At 57.1% G+C, this 19337-nt stretch overlaps 2 protein-coding genes across 12 annotated transcripts in view; one reads left to right on the top strand and one right to left on the bottom strand.

Annotated features, from left to right (window-relative positions):
- Positions 1-19337, top strand: part of LOXL2 (lysyl oxidase like 2) — a 121735-nt gene that overhangs the window by 79060 nt on the left and 23338 nt on the right. For 7 of the 8 annotated variants that reach the window (XM_045880025.3, XM_045880031.3, XM_045880032.3 and 4 more), the window contains 4 exons: positions 4874-4989; positions 6095-6231; positions 8083-8194; positions 8918-9854. In XM_045880025.3, the coding sequence (XP_045735981.1) occupies positions 4874-4989; positions 6095-6231; positions 8083-8194; positions 8918-8997 (445 nt within the window). In that variant the 3' untranslated portion in view covers positions 8998-9854. Of the gene's footprint in view, positions 1-4873; positions 4990-6094; positions 6232-8082; positions 8195-8917; positions 9855-13272; positions 13459-17894; positions 18485-19337 lie in introns of those variants that run through there. The other variant, XR_010409661.1, reaches the window with a different exon arrangement.
- On the bottom strand, positions 545-19067 carry R3HCC1 (R3H domain and coiled-coil containing 1). 4 transcript variants are annotated; one of them, XM_045879541.3, is made up of 8 exons: positions 18914-19067; positions 18367-18494; positions 17856-17993; positions 16379-16991; positions 15194-15366; positions 13544-13614; positions 12056-12151; positions 10831-11146 (listed from the first exon to the last, which is right to left on the bottom strand). In XM_045879541.3, the coding sequence occupies exons 1-8, from the start codon at positions 19037-19039 to the stop codon at positions 11019-11021; spliced, it is 1473 nt and encodes a 490-aa protein (XP_045735497.1). In that variant the 5' UTR covers positions 19040-19067; the 3' UTR covers positions 10831-11018. The 4 variants fall into 4 exon arrangements, with proteins under 4 accessions (XP_064441459.1, XP_045735497.1, XP_064441457.1 ...); XM_064585387.1 differs by having other exon boundaries at positions 12020-12151; XM_064585389.1 differs by lacking the exons at positions 10831-11146; positions 12056-12151; positions 13544-13614 and adding an exon at positions 545-896.

Below are 19337 nucleotides of genomic sequence, written 5' to 3' on the forward strand. Positions count from 1 at the left end.
GTCATGAGACCTGGTCTCTCAACCCAGCTGTGCCTCTAACCAGCTGCGTGATGTCAGGCCATCTGGGCCACATCACCTGGAACCTCCAGAGTCCCTGCCAGCCCTCAGCCTGTGGACTTGGCCCCAGTGCTATAAATTCTACACAAGAACAGAAATCCTAGAGCCAGCCCTAGCTCAACAGAAGCCACCCCATTCATCTCCTTGCCTTGTCTTTTCTTTTTCTTTGCCTTGATTCTTACTCTAGTGCAGAGCCCACTGCCCTAGCTTGTTCACATTTTCCTGCTGGGACCTGACTTGGGCAGGTAGAGAGAACAGCAGAAGAGAGCACACTTTTGAAAATGAAGGGGGGAGGCCCTGCCATGCAACAGGGCAGCAAGCCCCCAAGGGGTCCACAGTGAGCGCTCCCCCTGGAAGCCCTCCATCTCTGCAACAGAGCTCCCTGCTTCTCACAGGGAGGCCCGTGGGCTGGCAGAGTCAGCCTGTTGCAGACCTTTGCATCAGAATCTGCATTTTGACAGGATCACCAGGTGATTGTGTGCGTGTGACATTCAAGTCGGAGAAGCCCCGGCCCAGCTAGGACTAGGCATCCTTCCAGCTGGAAAACCTAGTGACCACTGTGAGAGGCACAAGAACTGACATTTATTGACCCCCTTCTAAGTGTCAGGTACATTTTCAAGGGTAAGGGAATGGGAGACTCGGTGTTTATATGACTTTTCCAGAAAGTCCAACAGGAAGTTGCCAGGCAGGGATCCCCAGCTCGTGTCTGACTCCAAAGCGAGTGCTCTTTCTGTTACCTCTGCTGAATCTTCATCAGAAATCTGTCCTTGCCTGCTTCTGCGTGTCACAATGGATGGTCCAGTCACATTCAAATCGGTGTAGTGATAGAACTGTTAAATCTGTTTCAAAAGAAAAGACTAGGATAGAACTTACGGTGTTGATTTTCCTTCATAATTATTATCCATATGTTTTGAATGTCCTAATTAGCCAAAGAATTTTTGGTCTCTATATAGAAGCATGTCAGCCTTCTGCAGGGTGGATGTCGGAGAGTAAAATTAAAGTTATGACCAGACTGGTGCCAGATTTCCTTAGAGAACAGATGGGTGGGAGCCCTGGGGCTGTGGGGGCTGGTGCTGCCCACTGTAAGTTGGACATAATTGCATCTCTGTCCCACACGTGGCTGTCCACCCAGACATTACATGGTGGGAGTCTCTGTGGGACATCTGCTAGCTCTCCAAGCAGTGGTCTGTCCTCTAAGAGTACACATGGCAACACCATGGAAGTGTTTCTTCTGATCTGGAGCCCTGGGCATTCTGATCTCTTCCCCACCCCACCCCCTGCTTTTCCTGTCGTCCTGTTTCATTTCTTTGCTTACAGATGTTCTAGTCGGTGGTTTGGGAGGAATGGATGGAAAAAACATGCTGGCCAAGCATATGTTCCTTCAAGCCACCTCTTCCTTGTCCATAACTGAGAACCTATGACCATGAGATCTCAGGGAGCATAAGAGGGTCCCCCTACCCCCTGCCCGGAGCCTCCAGAGCTCCAGGGGACATCTCCAAGCTCTGTAGGAGGACCTTTCAATCAGACTTCTGGCCCCAAACCTCGGTTGGGCCCCTTTGGGAGTCTGATGAAAGCAAGCCCTTCTCCCACTCCAAAAAAAAAAAAATTCTTTCTAGAAGATTAACCATCCTCTTTCAGCAGATTTACTGACTGTGGAGCCAAAGTTGAGAACCCTGGCTCAAATGAGTGTGCATGGGGATAATTATCATTCCCAAAGCAATTAATGCCAAGATGAGGAACAGAACTGTGTTCTTTGAAAGCCTTCACATGAAACCTAAAGACTGAACCCCTTAGCACCTTCCTTGCCAACCAGACATAGAGGAAAATGCCGAGTTGTCCTCTCCCATATGCATCATGCCCTTGGTCGATGACCCTACCTGTGGCCCAGGGAGCGGGGCCACACCTGTTTAACTGGCATGTCATGTCACAGGTCCGACAGGGTCCAGACGGAGCGGGGCACAGAGCAGCTCTGTCCCTGCTGTGGTCTGGAGACGAGCCCTCGCAGCACAGGCAGCCCCACAAGAGGCGCTGGGAGCTGGCAAGCAGGTGCCCGGCACAGGTGCCCCCCTAGCGAGCTGGGGACAGCCCTGCTACAAAGGGGAGACTTCCGTTTACTCTGCCCGGCTTCCACCACGTGCAGAGCAGGCTCCATGTTGGATCAAAGCGCCACAGATGCGATGTGGCCTCTGGGAGCCAATTTTAGGCCCTCGTCACATCCGTAGGGCTTTGTTCTGGCCGGAGGGCTCCCAGCACGTGGGGAAGGTGGGATGGAGCAAGCAGAAGACCCTCGCCCTTCATGACAGCACCTCCTGAGCCTGGAACACAGCCCCCGTATTCTCGGCAATGGGAACAGGAGCATTGTCCCCAGTGCAGCTGAGCATCAGCCAGGACGTCCATTCTGGAGGCACCAGAGGATGAAAGGTGACAGCATCTACAGTGCACACTGACTCTCTGATTCAGTTTTATGTGGGCCCCAAGTGACCTGGGATAACAAAGGGTATACCCAACCCTGCCGTCCTCCTCTGGACTCACTTGGTCTGTTTTCCACGTATTCCTCATCTCCTCCTTCCACTGACACCATGTCTTAGAATACTGAGCTCCAGAGTCTTGTGGTAGAAGGCCGTCCTTCCTTTTCTCCAGATTACAATGACTTACACCAAGTGTCAGGTTACTCTCTCTCTCCTTAGGTTCTGGCATTTCTTTCCAAGTTGTAATCTCCCTAGGTCCTAGCCCATGGACCCAGCCCCCTCTTAGACTTCCAAAGGTCGGGACACCTCAGTGTGGAAAGAGGAAGTATACCCTCATCACCAATATGTGCCTTCCTGCATTCCTGGGGGCCCCATCTGTATTTCCTGGGGGCATGGGGGGCAGGGGTGCCTCGCCTCTACAGCCAGCCAGCGGGGAGGGGGACGTGGCCCCGGGGGTGATGTCCACACCTGTCCCAGAGGTAAAACACGGGAGCTCCAGGACTGCAGCCAGCTGGAATCAAGAGGCTCCAAACCAGCTCTTTCCCTCCTCGTGTTCACAGGGGAAAAACTGAAGAGCTAGGGAAGACTCTTAAATCAAGTCTGCAGGAAGCAGGAGGAGCAGGAGAAGGTCAGCCTTACAACAGTCCCTCTGTGGACTCTGTCTGAATTTTGTTTAGACAACGAAGTATAAACCCATTTCTCTTCAGTCTTTCCAGCCAGTAAACATGGTAACATAAACCCCTCTCTGAAAGATGCAGACATGTTTTACGCAGTGAGTCAGACCTCATGTCTCATCCTGCTCCTTCGAGAAGCCAAAATAGACGCATTCAAAGTCATCACTTTGACTTGCCACAAAATGTATCCTTGTGAGTGTTCTCAGGGGGCCCCTGGCTCAGCATCGCTTTACCCAGAGACATGAGCAACCTGGGAAAAGCCCGTTAGGAACTCCTGACATTATTTTTAGCACAAGCCAACATAGGAGGAAGGGGGAAAGAGCCTCTGATTTCCTCTCCGAGAACCTATCGTTTTAATCCCCCCCCTTGCCGCTGTCCTGACTGCCCCTACTCCGTTGGAGGGAGCCTGAGGCCGGCCCCGGGAGGCCTGGGGATGGAGGAAGGCTGGGAATGGTAGCAGCAGAGTAGCGATGGCGGTGCTTATGAAAATACTACCCGTGGTACTACCGTTAGCAGGAGTACCAACGAGAGAGTTGGCAGGTGCTGAGTACCCCTCTGTTCCAAGCCCCCTGGGAGCTCTTTCTGTGGTTTCTCTGATTCCATCCTTCTGGGACCCCTAAGAGTGGGTCCTGTGATCATCCCCTCTTTCCTGAGGAAGAAGCTCCGCTAGTTTTGCTCCCCGAGCCTTGGGTGCCCTGTATTTCTATTCTCCACTTGCCGCATGTCCCTGTGATGCCGGAGACAAGCGTGTTCAAGCAGTCGCACGCGCAGGTGATACCCACGTTGCAGCTCTGGCTGGGCCTGGCCCGCCCGGTGCCTCAGGGAGGCCCCGGCCCACATGGCAGCCATCTTCCCCTGGTTTATTCTGAACCAAACACAGCACCGCTTTCCAAGAACCTGCATCTGTTCTCAATTCCTCGGGAGCAAGAGATGGAACACTGTTACACAAGAGCGCACCCTCCTCTGCTGTCACCCCGAGCCCACAGGGATGCGCCTGCCACGCTCTGCTCCTTCCCAAGGGACTGAGAGCCCCCTTTGCCCCTTCTGTCGCATCCCAGGCGAGGGGCACAGACTCCTGCCGCCCGCTTCCCAGCTGGTGCCGTGGCCCGGGGCCTCCCTGCCTCGAGTCCGGGCTGTGGGAGGGTCTTGCCCGGATACCCCCTGCCTCTCCCGTGCCCGCTCTTCCCGCCTTCCCCCTCCTCGACGTGCCGTCCCCACCACATCCCCACTTCAGAAAGTTTCCGGAGATCTCAGAAAGTCACTTTCATCAGTCTGCAGGAAGTGTACCAAATAGGGATGGGCTGGGAGGACCACCCCAGCGCCCAGGGGGTTAGAAAAAGCACTAAGGAGCTCTTCATGGATGGCGTGCACGGCCTGGCGGGCCCTCTGCCCCCCAGCGCGCCTCGCTAACCCCCACAAGGCCCAGGGCGCTCCGTGCAGGCTCGTTTCCGCTCAGCCGCTGGGAGGGCCGAGGCCTGCGCGGGCGAGGGCCTCTGGCGGGGGGCAGCACGGTTACGGCTTCTGCTTCTGCCCTCCCGTTCCTCAGGCCGTCACCCACTCGTCTTGAACGGGCCACCCCTTTGGACGCCCCGCTCGAGGCAGCTGCTGGTCGGCGGCACGGCTCCGGTCGCTGACCTCTGGGCCCTCTGTCTCTGTCTCTCTCGCTCGCTCCAGGCACTACCACAGCATGGAAGTGTTCACCCACTATGACCTCTTGAACCTCAATGGTACCAAGGTGGCCGAGGGCCACAAAGCCAGCTTCTGCTTGGAGGACACAGAATGTGAAGGAGGTATCTTTGGGTGGGTGGCTTCAGAGGGACTCCCATGCTCCCACCTGTCCTGGAGCCCAGGCCTGATGCCGGACTCTCACGCTGGCCACGGCTGACTCTCCTCAGGGCCCTCCGTGGCTATACTCGGGGCTGGGCTTGCGGGCGGGGCCTGCTGTGGAGGTGCTGGATCCCCCCGAGTCATGCCGGGGGGCACTGGCGGGTCCACATGGCCCCCAGGTGGGGCCAAACCTGGCCCGCCGTCCCCTCCGCCTCTCTCCCTGTGTCCCAGCATCAAGCCCCCGCCCCACAGGCTCATGCCCCCCGAGTCAAGCCCAAAAGACCCGCTCTGAGGTTCCCGGGTCTCTCGACGCCCCCAGACAGAGGCAGCACTCTGCTCACACGTCTCGGAGGCCGCCACAGCTGCACGGTGATCACCAGTGGGCCCGCCTGCCGCCCGACCTGCCTGGGGCTCAGGGCGACACAGTGCTGCTTCCCCATATGCCCCGTGCTTCGAGCAGTGCCCACACGTGGCAGCCTCAGTAAATGTGTGTTCACTAGTCAGTCGTGGACATGCCACGCCATGAGATCACACAGACCCATGGGTTTTGAGCACCTACTCTGTGCCAGACGACCAGCTGACCCAGTAAGGGTCAGATACACAAACCAGATCTGAGCCCACATCCAAGTGCTGACTCGCCAGAGGGTGGCAAGATGACCCCCCACAGTAAGCTAAGTATTAACCACCAGAGCTTTCCCAAATCACACTCCCTTCATTCCCAAGCTAGCGGGAATGCCAGAGTGGCCAGGAGGGCTTTGTGGAAGAGGGGCACTCGGCTGGCCCTAAAAGGACGGGTGGGATGTGGGTAGAGAATCCGGCAAGGGGTTCCGGGGACATGAGAACGGATCGGAAACCCATGCGGTGGGGATGGGACGCCAAGCCCAGATGAAGCAGAGAGTTGAGGGCTTGGGGGAAGGAAGAGATTTGCTGAGCGTGGGTTCTAGGGACAGCACCCCCCGGTGGGGCTTCTCGGGGTGCGGTGGCAGAAGGGGAGCGCAGAGGGCAGGCACTTGAGGCAGTGGGGCCAGGGTGCAAGGTGACCGGTCTTCTCTGTGCCCCTGCCTGCAGACATCCAGAAGAGTTACGAGTGTGCCAACTTTGGTGAGCAGGGCATCACCATGGGCTGCTGGGACATGTATCGCCACGACATCGACTGCCAGTGGGTCGACATCACCGATGTACCCCCTGGAGACTACCTGTTCCAGGTAGGAGGGGGTTCCAGCCCCGGCTGATGGCAGGAGGGCCCTATTCCCTGGTGATGTGGGAGGCAGCCCCCTTCCTGCTGGTGTCCAAACACAAAACGCGTGCAGGGAGGCCAGGCTGTCTGAAGTGCAGGAGTCCTGCACCCAGGGGCCGGCACATCAGGGTCAACCAGGTGACCTAGGTGTGGGAGGCATGCACGCATGCGGAGCACTGCCAACCTCCCGAGACATCCGCACTCAGTTAACACCTGGCACTTGCAAATCAAAATACATGTGCAGCCAGATCTGGTCCTCAGACCCTAGGGCACCCCACGCCTGCGTGTCCTTTGACACAGGCTCTGCCCTCCCCCACACCTCTCCCGGTGCCCTCTCCCGTCTGTGCTGTCAAGGCTGAAAGCAATCTCATGAAGAGCCATTCACTCGCAAGTGTTTGTGACTTGGGTCTCCCAGAAGAGTTGGCCTCGTGCAAGGGTCTGCAGAGGGGACAGTTCTCCTGCCTCCCTGCAGACACAGTGGCCCGTTCCAGCCATGGGAGCAGGGCCGCCGCATCCCCAGCCTCCCCGTCGGGACCACAGGTGCACTCGGGCCTGCGGAGGCTCCCTGGCGCCCTGTCACGTTCCTACACAGCCACCCGGCTTGCTTTCGAGCTGGCCCCGCTGGGTGGCAAAGTAGGTGACCAGAAATGTGTCATTCTGCCTTGAAAACTTGCCCAAGGGGGCATTCAGCCAGCCCAGAGCCTGGCCCATGGTTGCCACCCTGCAGACGGCCCTGGGAAGAACCAACACCTGCAGAGAAGTGACCACAGAGAGGCTTTGAAAGTCTTCCTAGGCTGGAAATCAGACAGCCAAGCACTTTTCCACCCACAAACCCCAAACCGCAGACTTGGAGAGGCCCAACCAAAGTGCTCTTTATTTTAAAACCTGAATATCCATGTCTCTGTGCACGTACACGGTGCATGGGGGTTTGTGTGTGAGGTCTGCTATCACTCTGCCGGGTGAATGGGTATCATCTTGGGTCCTGACAAATGCCATCTATTTAACGGTGGCTCATTGAAAGCTTGATGCCAGGCCTGGCCGTGCCTAAACCCTGTGAACGCAGGTAGCCCCCCAGGGATGGGCTCTACCAGTACTCCCATTTCACAGCCGGGCAAACCCTGATCACATTTGTGTCCCTGACGCCTGAACTATACAATTCACTAATTAACTCAATAGGAGTGTGTCAGTGCCTCAGATTAAGGAAAAGAGTATTTCCCTTGGGCCAGACTCGGAGCTTTAGCTGTTTGAGAGCCCTGGCCTGGGATTCACTGAGCCTCTCCGTTCCCACGTGGCTCCGTGTGCAGACATCAGTAACGCTGCCAGGGGCGGGAGAGAGCCGGGTGAGGAAGAAGTGGCCTTCCAGGCAGAGGGGCCTGCGGGCAAAGGCTCAGAGGCAGGGCATGTGTGACGTCACACCTCCAGGAGCAGAGAGCCTGGTCCTTGTCCCCACCTCATCTCAGCACGTCCTGCTCCCCAGCTCCCTTCTAGTTCCTATCAACAGCCTTTTTTGTGGCCTCCCTGGGCCCCAACTCCTGCCTCTACTAACCTCAAGCCTCCGAGGGCCCCCAGGAGAGGGTAACCCCTTTACGAAGGCCTCCTTGTGGGAAGGGGTATGTGTGTGAACCACACAGAGGCCGACGGCCGGGGCGCACACTCTCATGCCGCTGGGCCTCGCCCCTTCATCTCGGGCCAGTCCTGCCCCAGCACCAGCCATGCTCCCTCTCATGAGGTCGCCCCCGCTCTGGAGGCAGGGCTGGTCTCGGCGGGGTCCGGGCCCCGGCAGGACTCAGCAGCCCACTCCGATCTTTCTCGCTCCCAGGTCGTCATTAACCCCAACTACGAGGTCGCGGAGTCTGACTACAGCAACAACATCATGAAGTGCAGGACCCGCTACGACGGCCACCGCATCTGGATGTACAACTGCCACATAGGTAAGGCCCTGGGAGCCCCCCAGGCCTGCCAGGTACCCCCTGCAGCCCACCCGTCCGGGAGACAGGCAAGAATTGCCCTGCTTTGTCGAGAAATCCGAACAGCCTCCTAATCTGGGTAGAGCGCGGGGACTGGAGCCAGCCGCCCGTTTGCACACACAGGAAGGAAGCTGTAGACACATAAGGCCTGGATGGAGGCTGGGTTTTCGCAGCCAGCTCTGGCCAAGGAGGAGGGCGGCACCCTGCCGGGCTGGAGCTGAGGCCATCTCCTCGCTACGCCTGTGACCTCAAACGTGGGCGTCAGCAATTTGTGGGTTCTGTGTATCGTTTCCCTCTGTTGAGAACTAGAAGTTAGTCAACAACTGTGGCTCCTGGTCGCCAATAAAGAAACTTTTCCTTGCATCATGCACACTGGGGAACAAAAGGGCAAGTAGGGCTTCCTCTCCTGCAGGAAAAGCGATGGCCCCCCTCCCTTGCTGGCAAAAACTAAACTCGCCAGGGTTAGCCATGCCTTCGCTCAGCTCCGACAGAGCACCTGACCCATGCGTGGCCCTCGGGGTGGCCAGCACCTAGTGGCCGCCCTCGGGGCGTCACACAGAGGTGGCCCCAGCAGGCCGCCTGGTGGACGGCGGTGGCTCCAGGGCCCCCGAGGCTGACAGCTCCAGTGTGGGAGAAGGCTGAGCATCTGGTTTGCCAAACTCTGTCTCCCCCATGCCCACCCCTCAGGTGGTTCCTTCAGTGAAGAGACGGAAAAAAAGTTTGAACACTTCAGTGGACTCATAAATAACCAGCTCTCCGCACGGTAAAGCACCAGGTCACCTCCTGTCTTCAGGCCACGGCGCATCTTCCCCGACAACTGCAGTCTGACGGATGGCCACCCTCCCCCCTCGTCCAGCCCAGCCCCTGCCCTGTCCCGACCCCCGGCGGCCATGTCCAAGCCTCGGGGGGACACGGCATGCCCGTCATCTGCTGGGGGCTGCTGCCTGACCTCTGGAGCCTGGGACGACCTGGGAAGACCTCCAGGGTGGGGCCTGACAACAGGGTCCTGGGCACCAAGAGCCATCTTGTCTGGGACCCCAGGAGCACAGTGAGCAGCAGTCTGTCCTGCCGAAACCACGGGCCACCCTGAGTAGGACACCACCCCACTCAACTCACGACAGATAAAATGCCATGTTGGTGGTGGGAGCTATCCACCCAAGGCGGTCAGGCTGAATTCCATTTTTCCTCCCGCTAGGTCATTTCCAGACAACCTGAATATCTAGACCTCTCTTCCAATGAAACAGACTGCCTCTACTCTGTTATATTCACATACACAAATAATGCTGCCACGTGTTTTCTACTTAGGTGAGCTCAGAGTTGGTGCTTTCCCTCCCCCCTCCTAAATCCTCTTACAAGATACCATTACTATATTTTCACAGACTTTGAAACACGAAGTAATTTAGTGGCATTTAATATTGGGCCTCTGGGCCTCTGAAAGTATAGCTCAAAAGAAAAACCAACCCAGCCGTGTAAGTGACTCATCTTTCTGTTGTTCCAGTTCTGTGGGTAACTGATTTAACGGTGCTATAACCAGGGTCCTGGGTGATGAGGACACCCACCGAGCGCCATGTGTCATCACAGACACTTACACATACTTGAAACTTGGAATAAAAGGTTTATGATACGCATCTGTGTTTCATTTGGGCCCCTGCACCCAGCCCTGAGCAGCAGAGCTCCCGCGGATGGTGGGCGGGGAGGGAGCCTTGCACACCCTCTCAGGTTCGCGCTGCAGAGACGGGTTCCCGGGGCGCCTGCAGTAGCCACCACAAAGACGGACTGGACTCCTGCCTTCCGACAGCAGCAGTCTAAGGAGGTCACAAAAACGCAAGTCCTGACCCTTCCTTAACTCGTGTTCTTCGTGAGTCTGTGGAGCACGGCAGCGGTATGAGGACAAGATGGGACACCCAGATGTAAACCGTCCTGGGAGGCGCCCACAAGGCCGGCGGCCGGCCGGACTCTGAGGGGGGCGGTGACGCGAGGCGTGCACACCAGCACCAGCAGGGCGAGCTCTTCCCAGCGCGGGCAGGGTGGGCGGCCAGGGCGGGCCGCTCTCACCCGGGCATGGGGGCTCCCCTTGTCTCAAGAGCATGCTGCGGCCCAGCAAACCGGAAGGGTCCACCATGACCCCAGAGCACCAAGGAGGGCCGCCTGGGCACCGATTTCACCCAAACCAGAAACACGAGTGACCCGAGACCTTGTCCCCGAAGATGCCCTTGTCCCTGTGAGGGAGTCAAATTCAGCGGCCGTCTCAGGGGTTGCCTCTTGGCTTTGTTCATGGTTACCGAAGTGCACAAAAGGCCTTCTGTGACCCACAGCAGCAGGTAACACTGGGACCAGGTCCAACGGTTGGTGCCCTGCAGCACGTGACAGCAGGTTAGGATGCCTGACGTGTCAGGAGACCAGGCAGGTGTCACACACCACAGGGGCAACCTGCTCCCCCCACCCCAAAACTGGGTAAACCCTGGGCAAAAATGCCTTTGAGGCCCTGCTGGGATCCTCCAGGCCAACCTGGAGGACCCATTTCTTCAGCAGCCCCAGGTCTAAAGTGGGAGACAAACAGCACCCCCTAGTGTTCCCTGGCAGACCATTTCATTCTGAAGCAACTTTCAAGTTTTTATTTTTTCGAGTTCAACTCCTGCAACTAAACCAAACGAAAGCCCACCACGCCCCATAGGGACACCCTAGCAAACCGCACAGGGCTATTCTGGTGTCCGTAAAGGCTTGTGGTGTTGAGGCACCAGCCTAGTCCTGCGGGCGCCAATCCAGGCTTGCTGGGCCTCTCAGGGCCTCAGGGAGGTAGACACTCAACTGCAGGCCGCTCTTTCTTCTTATGTTGGAGCCCCAGGGCCCGGGCCACCAGCCTCCTGGCCACTGCTGTATTTGTCTGTGGTCTCGCCTTCGCCAGACGCAGGAGCTCTAAAAGGAAAGCCCCATGGGATGAGGACTTGAATTCAAAGCTATGGCCACCACTCTTCCCAGCGGAGAGCCAACCTCTAAGACCCAGCTGTGCCCACAGCATGGCCAGATGCCCGTGGAGTCCTCGCCTAATCCTGCCACCTCTCCCTCTTCCCTGTCTGGGCCACCTGGGAGGGAAATCAAGTCAAGATGGGACACCCAGAGCTCTTGGACTGACAGGAAATTTACTGTCCTCAAGTCTGAGGCAAAGGCCACAAGGGCCACAAGGGCCACAAGGACATCGGATGGCCTCAGCAGGCCTCTTCTGAGCCAGTCTCGCCAGCCACTGTGCAGCCACGGAAAACTGGCCTCTAACACCCCCAACCACGCTTTCGGGAAGAACAAGAGGAAAAAGGAGCTATCATTTATTTGGCACCTTCTGTGTGCCAGGCTGTTTTATTCACCCCTCCAGTCTACCTGGTACAATCTGCTTATTCTACAGAGAGAAGAACCAGCTCACTGACGTTAGGTGACTTGCTCAAGGTCAACTTAAATAGGTGCCAGAAGCGGGATCACACCCAGGGCTGACCCCAAAATCCAAGCTCTTTTTACCCCACTGTAAAATATGGTTTCTATGGCCCTACAGGAAAGACTGAGCTTTTCCCTGAGCAACACCCAGAAGAGGTAAGCACAGGAGGGCAAGCCCAGAGCACAGCGGCTGGCGAACAGCTCTCCCTAATGGAGCCCTTCTTCCCTAGGCATCCCTGGGCCCCTGGGGTGCGGGAGGAGCACCCCTTTGGCCACGGGAGCCCGGCGGTCCTAAGGCGCAGAGCTGAAGAACAAGCAATGAATTCGAGGGAAGGCCCCACCCTACCCAACCACTCATATGCTCACACAGCCTTCCCATCAGGACATAGCCGGCCTCCTTACTTGGCCTCTGCAAGGCTTTCAGCTTTGACTGCTTGGTTCCCTGCGTGAGGGGCCGGATCTTGAGCACAGAAAAATCCTTGGTCAGGGCTTCAGCAGCTATGGAAAGAAAACAGACCTGGAGCCATCCCTGTTCCTCCTGGTGAGGCCCCGTCAGGGCCAAGGAACGCATGTATCACCCCAAACTGACGGAGCTGCTCTGTGCACCCATCTGAAGCTCGGGGACATGGCTGCCCTGACACCACTCCGAATGGGCAAGAGACGACCGCCACCTGTTCGCCTCATGCCCCCAGAGCCCCGCAGGCCTGCACGCCGCACCCGTGCTCTCAGATGGGAAGCTTCCATGCTCTACCCTGGGCCGGTCAGGAGCCACACCAGCGAGGCTGCAACCGTGGACATCAGGGAAGGCAGGCTCCCACCTTCCAAAGCCCAGGAGCTTCGACTAAACTCTCCCCCTTCCCCACTCAAGACCCTCCCGGGGCATGCCCTCACTGCCCATGCCCTCACTGCCTGGAGCTGTGCTGGGGCCATGGGGTACTTGGGCTAGGTACGTACTGCCGGACACAGCAGGTTGGAGCTGCAGGTGCAAGCCGCCCCTTCGTCCACGAGGATGCTAAGGCCCGACAGGACCTGCTCCTCACACACAGCGTGGCAGAGCTCAGGAGGTAGCCACGGCCATGCCACACCCAGTGCTCATTCTCTCCACGGCACCCCGTGGTCATCCTCCTTGCCTGCCCTCAGTCAGCTCCTTCAGGGGGCCTGCAGCAGCCCCCACGCCCCAGCTTCCTGCTCCCTCAATGCCACAGGCTCCCTGAGAACTCGGCCCGCACCAGCTATGGCCTCTTCCAGCTCTGGTGTTCAGAAGCTCGTGGTTATGGAAAGTCCAGCCAAGGGGGTCGGGGGTCTTGATAAATACACCCAAAGTGAGCCACGGTGGGGCAGGGGCGGCTTGGGGAGTGGCCGAGAGGGGGAAGGAGCACTGCGGTCACAGCCAGGGGGCTGGCCGACATCCCCAGATTCGACACTAAGACGCTCTGTAACCTGGGACAGACCGCTGACATTCTGGAAACCTCGGTCTCAGAGTAGGTCTGACCTACTTCTTGAGGCTGCAGTGAAAGCCGAATAAAATGCATCTGTTTGAATCATATGAAATTGCCAGTATTTTAAAGGTTTTTTACCCATAAAAAGAGCACATTCATATGATTTTGTTTCACATGCAGAAGCACCCAGAGCTCAGCCCATGACATGTGCTCAGTAAACATCACCGGACTCAGAAAACTCTGACCTGAAGGCACTACCATGAACAGGAGAGGGTGTGAGCTGCCTGGCCCGAGCGCCCCACTCTGCCGCCTCTGAACTTCCGGACCGGGCGGGCTGGGCCGCGGGCTGCCAGTCCACCTGCTCAGGTGAGCCCGCACCCCGCACATGGGTGACCTTCCCTTGTCAGCGGCAGTCAGAGAAAGGGCCAAGCCCACCGTGAAGCTGCATTACCTGAGGCCAGGCAGGGAAAGACACCGAGCGCGTGCGTATCATCTACCCACTGAATCCTGAGCCCCTTCTCTCTGTGCCAAGGAAGAGGAGACAGAGTGAGTACAAAAGCAAGGGGCAAAAACCCCTTCTGCAAAAGGAATCCCCTCCCACCTCCAATCCTCCAACACTATGAGCCCAAAACAAGTTCCTATCTCCCCTGCGGAGACAACCCTTTGCAGCAAACTTTCTCAAAGACCACACGGTTAGCTTCAGAAAGACAAGTGTCACCCCTGTTGACTGGTGGGTCCCAAATTCCTAGAACTGAGGAAAACCGGACTCAAAGAGCTCAAAGACCACAGTGCCAAAGGTGAAGACAAAAGGGTTTACCTGCTGGGGACAGGGGGCAGAACCTAAAATAAGCCTGTCAGTGTTACTGCTCCTGATCAGCTTTCTTCCTACTGCTCAAGAAAGCCACACTGAGTCTGGGGCTGATGAGAGGCCGAAAGCAGTCTGAGGCCCCTGTTTCTCTGTGGGCATCGCCCGCGCTGGCTGAACGAGTCACAGGTGGCCCCAGTTTGGCTGCACCTTCAGGGAGCGAGAGCAGATGAGCCCCTCATGCCCCACCAAGCTGCCCCTTCAGCCTTCCTCAGGCTCAGGCTCAGGGAGGCACGGGAGGGCAGTTTGGAAAGCAGTCAGAAAAGGGGACCATGAAGAAAGGGATCTTTATTTTTTTATTTTCATTTTTTTCAAAGATTTTCATTTTATTTATTTGAGAGAGCAAGGGGGAGGGGCAGAGGGAGAGGGAGAGAGAGTCCCAAGCAGACCCTATGCTAAGCGTGGAGCCTGACGCATGGCTCGATCTCAACACCCTGAGATCATGACCTGAGCCGAAACCAAGAGTTGGACATCTAACCAACTGTACCACCCAGGCGCCCCAAGAAAGGGATTTTTAAAAAACTAAGCTGGAGGAACGCCTGGCTGGCTGTCAGTGAGGCATGTGACTCTGGATCTCAGGGTTGTGGGTTCGAGCCCCATGTTGGGTGTAGAGATTACTTAAAAACAGAATCTTTAAAAAATAAATAAATAAAAGACTACACAGAAAAGAGAAAGGAGACTGGAGAAAGGAAAATGAGCATTAAAAAAAGAAAGGGAGGGAGGGAAGAAGGAAGGAAGGGAGAGGGAGGAAGGAAAAAAAGGAGAAAAGATTGGAGTTAGATCAAGAAATTTGGGGAAACAGAACTCTCTGCTTGCAACATACCCCCTTGGTGCCCATCTCCACCCTGACTCTGCCCCAGGGCATTTAGGCCCAGCTCACCCCAGAAACAGTTCTTGCACGGGAATGGCCCTCAGTCTGTAGACTGACTGACGGACTGGGTGACCGGGACGTGGAGCAAGGGGAGGCATCCCGATCGGGGGCCCGGCTCCTGGCAGGCGTGTGGGTGTGCAGGGGGCAGGATGGAGGTCTGCCGCCGCGTGCCCGCAGGACCAGATCTAGGGCCCACCATGGAGTCATGGCCAGCAGGAGTATGGAGCGCAGGGCAACCACATCCACTTTCTGCCCTTCCTTCCAGACAGCAGACACTGGGGGAGCGGCAGGCAAGTGTGCCCAACAACAAAGTGATGTCCTAGCGCCCACCTCCCCTGCCTCCCTGAAGCCTCGAGAGCACTCACTGGAACTCGGAAAATGCGGCCAGCAGATCCTCAGTCTTGAGTGTCGGCTCAAAGTCATAGATCTCCACCACATGGGCGAAATCCTTCTCTCCAGGCAGCCCCTCCACGAAGGAGGACGTGTCCACATGGATCTTCTCTACCTGAATCTCCTTCTCAGTCAGGTTGTCTGTTATCTGGGAGAGACCACACCCTTTAGCAAGGGGAGCTCGGACACCTGCTCTCAAAACCACACACAGAGTCCTGAAGAGAGAAGCAGGACTCCCCGGCAGGGAGCAGAGCACCCCAAGTGGCTTCCCGCTTCCCACAGGAGCCACACCTGGCGGGAGTCCGGGAATGGCAGGAGGAGGGCAGAATGGGCTAGAAGGTGGAGAGGTGGGACTTTTAGGGACGGTAACTTACTTTTATGGAGTCCCCATTGGGGAACTGGCATTTACATGCATTATGTTCCACAGAATCCTGAAAACTATACTCTATACACCCCCTTTGCAGATAGGAGTACTATATATCAAAGGGCTAAGTAATTCTGCCCAAAGATACATGGTCAGCAAGTAAGAGACAGAACTGGGCAAGTCCAGGATCTTTCCTCCCCTTATCATCAATGTGACATTAAGCAAGTCTACCTGGTCTTTAGCCTTCACATATAACATAGTAATAAAAGACGCCCACCCTCCCACCCGAACACCACAGCCAGTCTCGGGGACAGACACACCGTTCCAAGGAAAGGAGATTTGTAACACAAGGCCTCAGGCAGAAGAACCATTCTCATGACCCAGGCTTATAGTCCCTTACGAAGCATTTCCTCGTATATCCTACCTGTTACCTTGTGAAGCAAAGTATTACTATCTGCTTCTCAGATGAGGAAATGGGAGATTTAGAAAAACAAAAGGACGTGCCCATAGAGAAGCTTGTCAACAAGCTCCTACATGATTGCACAGGGACCCAAATCCACACCCTGACCCCATATCCAGAGCCTCGTCCCCTCCACTATGTCAGTCCCGACTTCTTGAGGAAAGTCCCAGTGCTCCACCCCTACGTCTCCTAAAGGACCCCTATCAGCCAACACCCAGCCCTGCTCAGCCAGTGCACACCCTGCCCTTCCTGGCCAGGACCCTTGGTCTCCACCGGCCCGCGACCACACCCACCTCACTTCCACCCTCCCTTTTCTGGGCTTAAGAGCTTCATCACCTCCTGAAGCAGCTCACTGTAATCGTCCCCAGAGCCGGAGCCAGGCCCCTCCTCTTCCGCCTCTGCCTCTTCCACCTCTGCCTCTTCCGCCTCTGCCTCCGGGCTCTTCTCCACCTCATGCCCATTCCCCTCTTCCAAGTCCAGCCGCAGGCTGCACCCCAGCCTTGTGGCCATCTCCAACCCATCTCCCATCCCTGAGTGGCTCTCAGGCTGTGGGGACTCAACACCAGGTGGGTCCAGTAGCTGCTCATTGTCACAGTGTTGGTCTGGGCCCTCTGGGTCCTCAGGTGCCTGAGTCATCAACACAGGGAGGTCCTGATCAGAGCTGAGGTCCCCAGCACCAACATTTCCAGGCTCTTCCAGGAGCCCACCAGCTGGAGGGTCTCCCTGGGGCACTGGGGTAGAGGATGGTACCCCTTCTTCTTGCCTGCGCAGTACTCGGGGCACATACAAAGCCTGATCCGGTTTGCGTCCGCGATGCCACCGGCCGGCCCATGCTCCTCGAGGACCAGCAGGTGCTCCTTGGTTTGAGGTGGGCCGGGGACCTCGGTACTTGCTAAGCTGGGAGGCAGGAGGGTGGCAGGGGCCAGAGAGTCCATCTGAACTGGGTAACCTGGAGCAGGAACAGGAGGTGTGATCAGAGCAGTGTTAAGGACAATGGTTTACTGGAGCTACCTGCCATTCAGGCATGAGGCTCTCGAGTCAGCATTAGGCCAAAACCAAAGCCAAAATGACCCGTGGAAAGACCACAGGAAGGCACTGCAGAGGAAGCTGAATGCCAACTTTGAAGAAGAAACACCAGCTCTCCCTCTGGTGTTATCAACTACATAGAGATAGCTGAATCTTCGGGTACACACTAGATAAAAGTAAGTGCTTGCATTTAGGAACCTGGTTATTAGAAAAATATACAACTTTGGGGGTGTCTAGGTGGCTCAGTTGGTTAAGCGTCCAACTCTCGATTTCTGCTCAGGTCATGAACTCGGGGTCACGATCTCAGGGTTGTGGGATCAAGCCCCACATCGGGCTCTGTGCTGAGCATAGAGCCTGCTTAGGATTCTCTCTCTCCCTCTCACTGCCCCCCTCTCTCTCTCTAATAAAAAAAGAAAAAGAAAAAAGAAAAATACATAACTTGAAGCGCTAGGATCATAGCCGCTATGGTAAGATCCTGTGAGATGCACATGGTAACAGAGATGCGTGAGCCTCAAGTGTGCTTCTCACAGTCCATGGCCTCTCAGAGCAAGCACTCTCACTGCTTAAACTGCTCTATTTTTCTCTCTTTCGGCCCAAGTGTATAGTTAAATTTGCTGAATGAATCCCCCAAACAACGCACAGCTACTCCACTGCTAAAACAGAAGGCGTCATTGACTTTAAGCAGCTGAGGTGGGGACAGAGGAAGCAGCCTGTCCTGGTTCCTGACCAGCTTACCCACCAACCCACAAGGAGCTACTGAGGACCCCCATGGCACTAAGATACACACCTGATATCCAAGTGACAGATAACTGTCCTTCTCTTCCAGCCCTCCCCAACAGAGAAGCTGCTCAGAAGATCGAAATTCTCTGCTGTCCTGTGGATCAGGTATCGGAGGCGACTGGAGAGCGGGGGGAAAAGAAGTACCCTGGGAAGGGATGGGAATGAGTGCTGAGCAGGGACCTAGGGCCTGACGCCCACCAGGTCCATGCCCAGTTTACAGGAGGCTTGACACTAGGCTCCCTCGCCGACTGCAAAGGACGTGAGCACAGAGGTTATCACAGGGAGTTACTGGTACCATTCCACTCCTGTGCTGACACCCTTCGATCTCTGGGTGATGCTCAGAATTACACCGGGAAGATGTGGCTGAGAGAGGCTGTGGCTAGGAGGTTATTAAACCCAAAGGCCAAGATCAGAGGCAGGGAGGAACCAGCTACTTGGGAAGGGGGCACAGGGGGCTCCGCGTGAGCCCGCCCTTCCCGCACAGGCAGCTGCCCCCACCCCCCGGCACTCCAGCTTACTTTGACAGCTGTTTCTGCAGCAGAAAGCGGTCCAGCTCCTCCTGGATGCGGTGCACAAAGTCATTCTCGGCGGAGGAGAGGAAGACGCCGTCCAAGCAGAGAAGGGCCAGGGTGACAGGTGAGAGAGCCTGCGGGGCAGTCGGACCCGGCGCGATCAGAGCACAGACCCCGGGCCCACCCACAACCCCGAGTGGCGGTGCCGAAAAGGTCTTAGAGGCATCGCGACCAAGGTCTCTCCTCTGACAAATGAGGAGCCAGGCCCCGAGGAGGGGAAGGGACGTGCCCAGAGTCCCCGGGCAAGTCGGGAGCGGGGCCAGGGAGGCGCCTCCTGGCCCGGCGGGAGCGCGCACCCCTGCACGGCCAGCCCTACGCTGCCTCGCCCTCCCCGGGGCGGGCCCGCCGCCCACGCCCGGGGAACCCGCGCGGCGCCTCGGGGGCCTGCTCGGCGGGCGCGGCCTGCCCTTCCCAGGCCCCGAGCGAGAGGCCCAGGGGGCGCGGGGCGTGCCCGGGGTGGCGACCCGCCGCCAGGCCCGCACGCCGCACTCACCGCCGCGGCCCCACGCGTCGCCGCCGCCGCTCTGAGGGTCCCCGGAAGCCCGCGCGCCCCGGAGCGCCCCAGCACCACCCGGCCTCTGCGGAGCCACAGCGCCGCCGCGCGGCCCGGGGGAGGCATCGCCGAAATGGCACAGGGGCGTTTCTGGGTTTTGTTTTGTTTTGTTTTTTGCTCCTGAGAGCACGCTGTCTCCTAGGATTAAGTTCAGCAAACACTTTTGAGTGGCTCCTACGTGCTAGGTCGTGGGGTGCCAGATTTTCCGGTTCAATGCTCCCCTCCCGAGGGACCTAACAGAGGAATAAGGAGGAAGGAAGTTTGGGGGCACCAAATATTTCACCACCTCTTGCCCATCACTGCCCTTCTTTTGCCCTCATCGATGGAATCTTCAAAGAAGTCCAGCTTGACACCAAGGGGTCAC

Source organism: Mirounga angustirostris, unplaced genomic scaffold, assembly GCF_029215605.1.
Source record: "Mirounga angustirostris isolate CCGP_5_RB_7025 unplaced genomic scaffold, mMirAng1.0.hap1 SCAF_2, whole genome shotgun sequence".
NCBI classification, from domain to species: Eukaryota; Metazoa; Chordata; class Mammalia; order Carnivora; family Phocidae; genus Mirounga; species Mirounga angustirostris.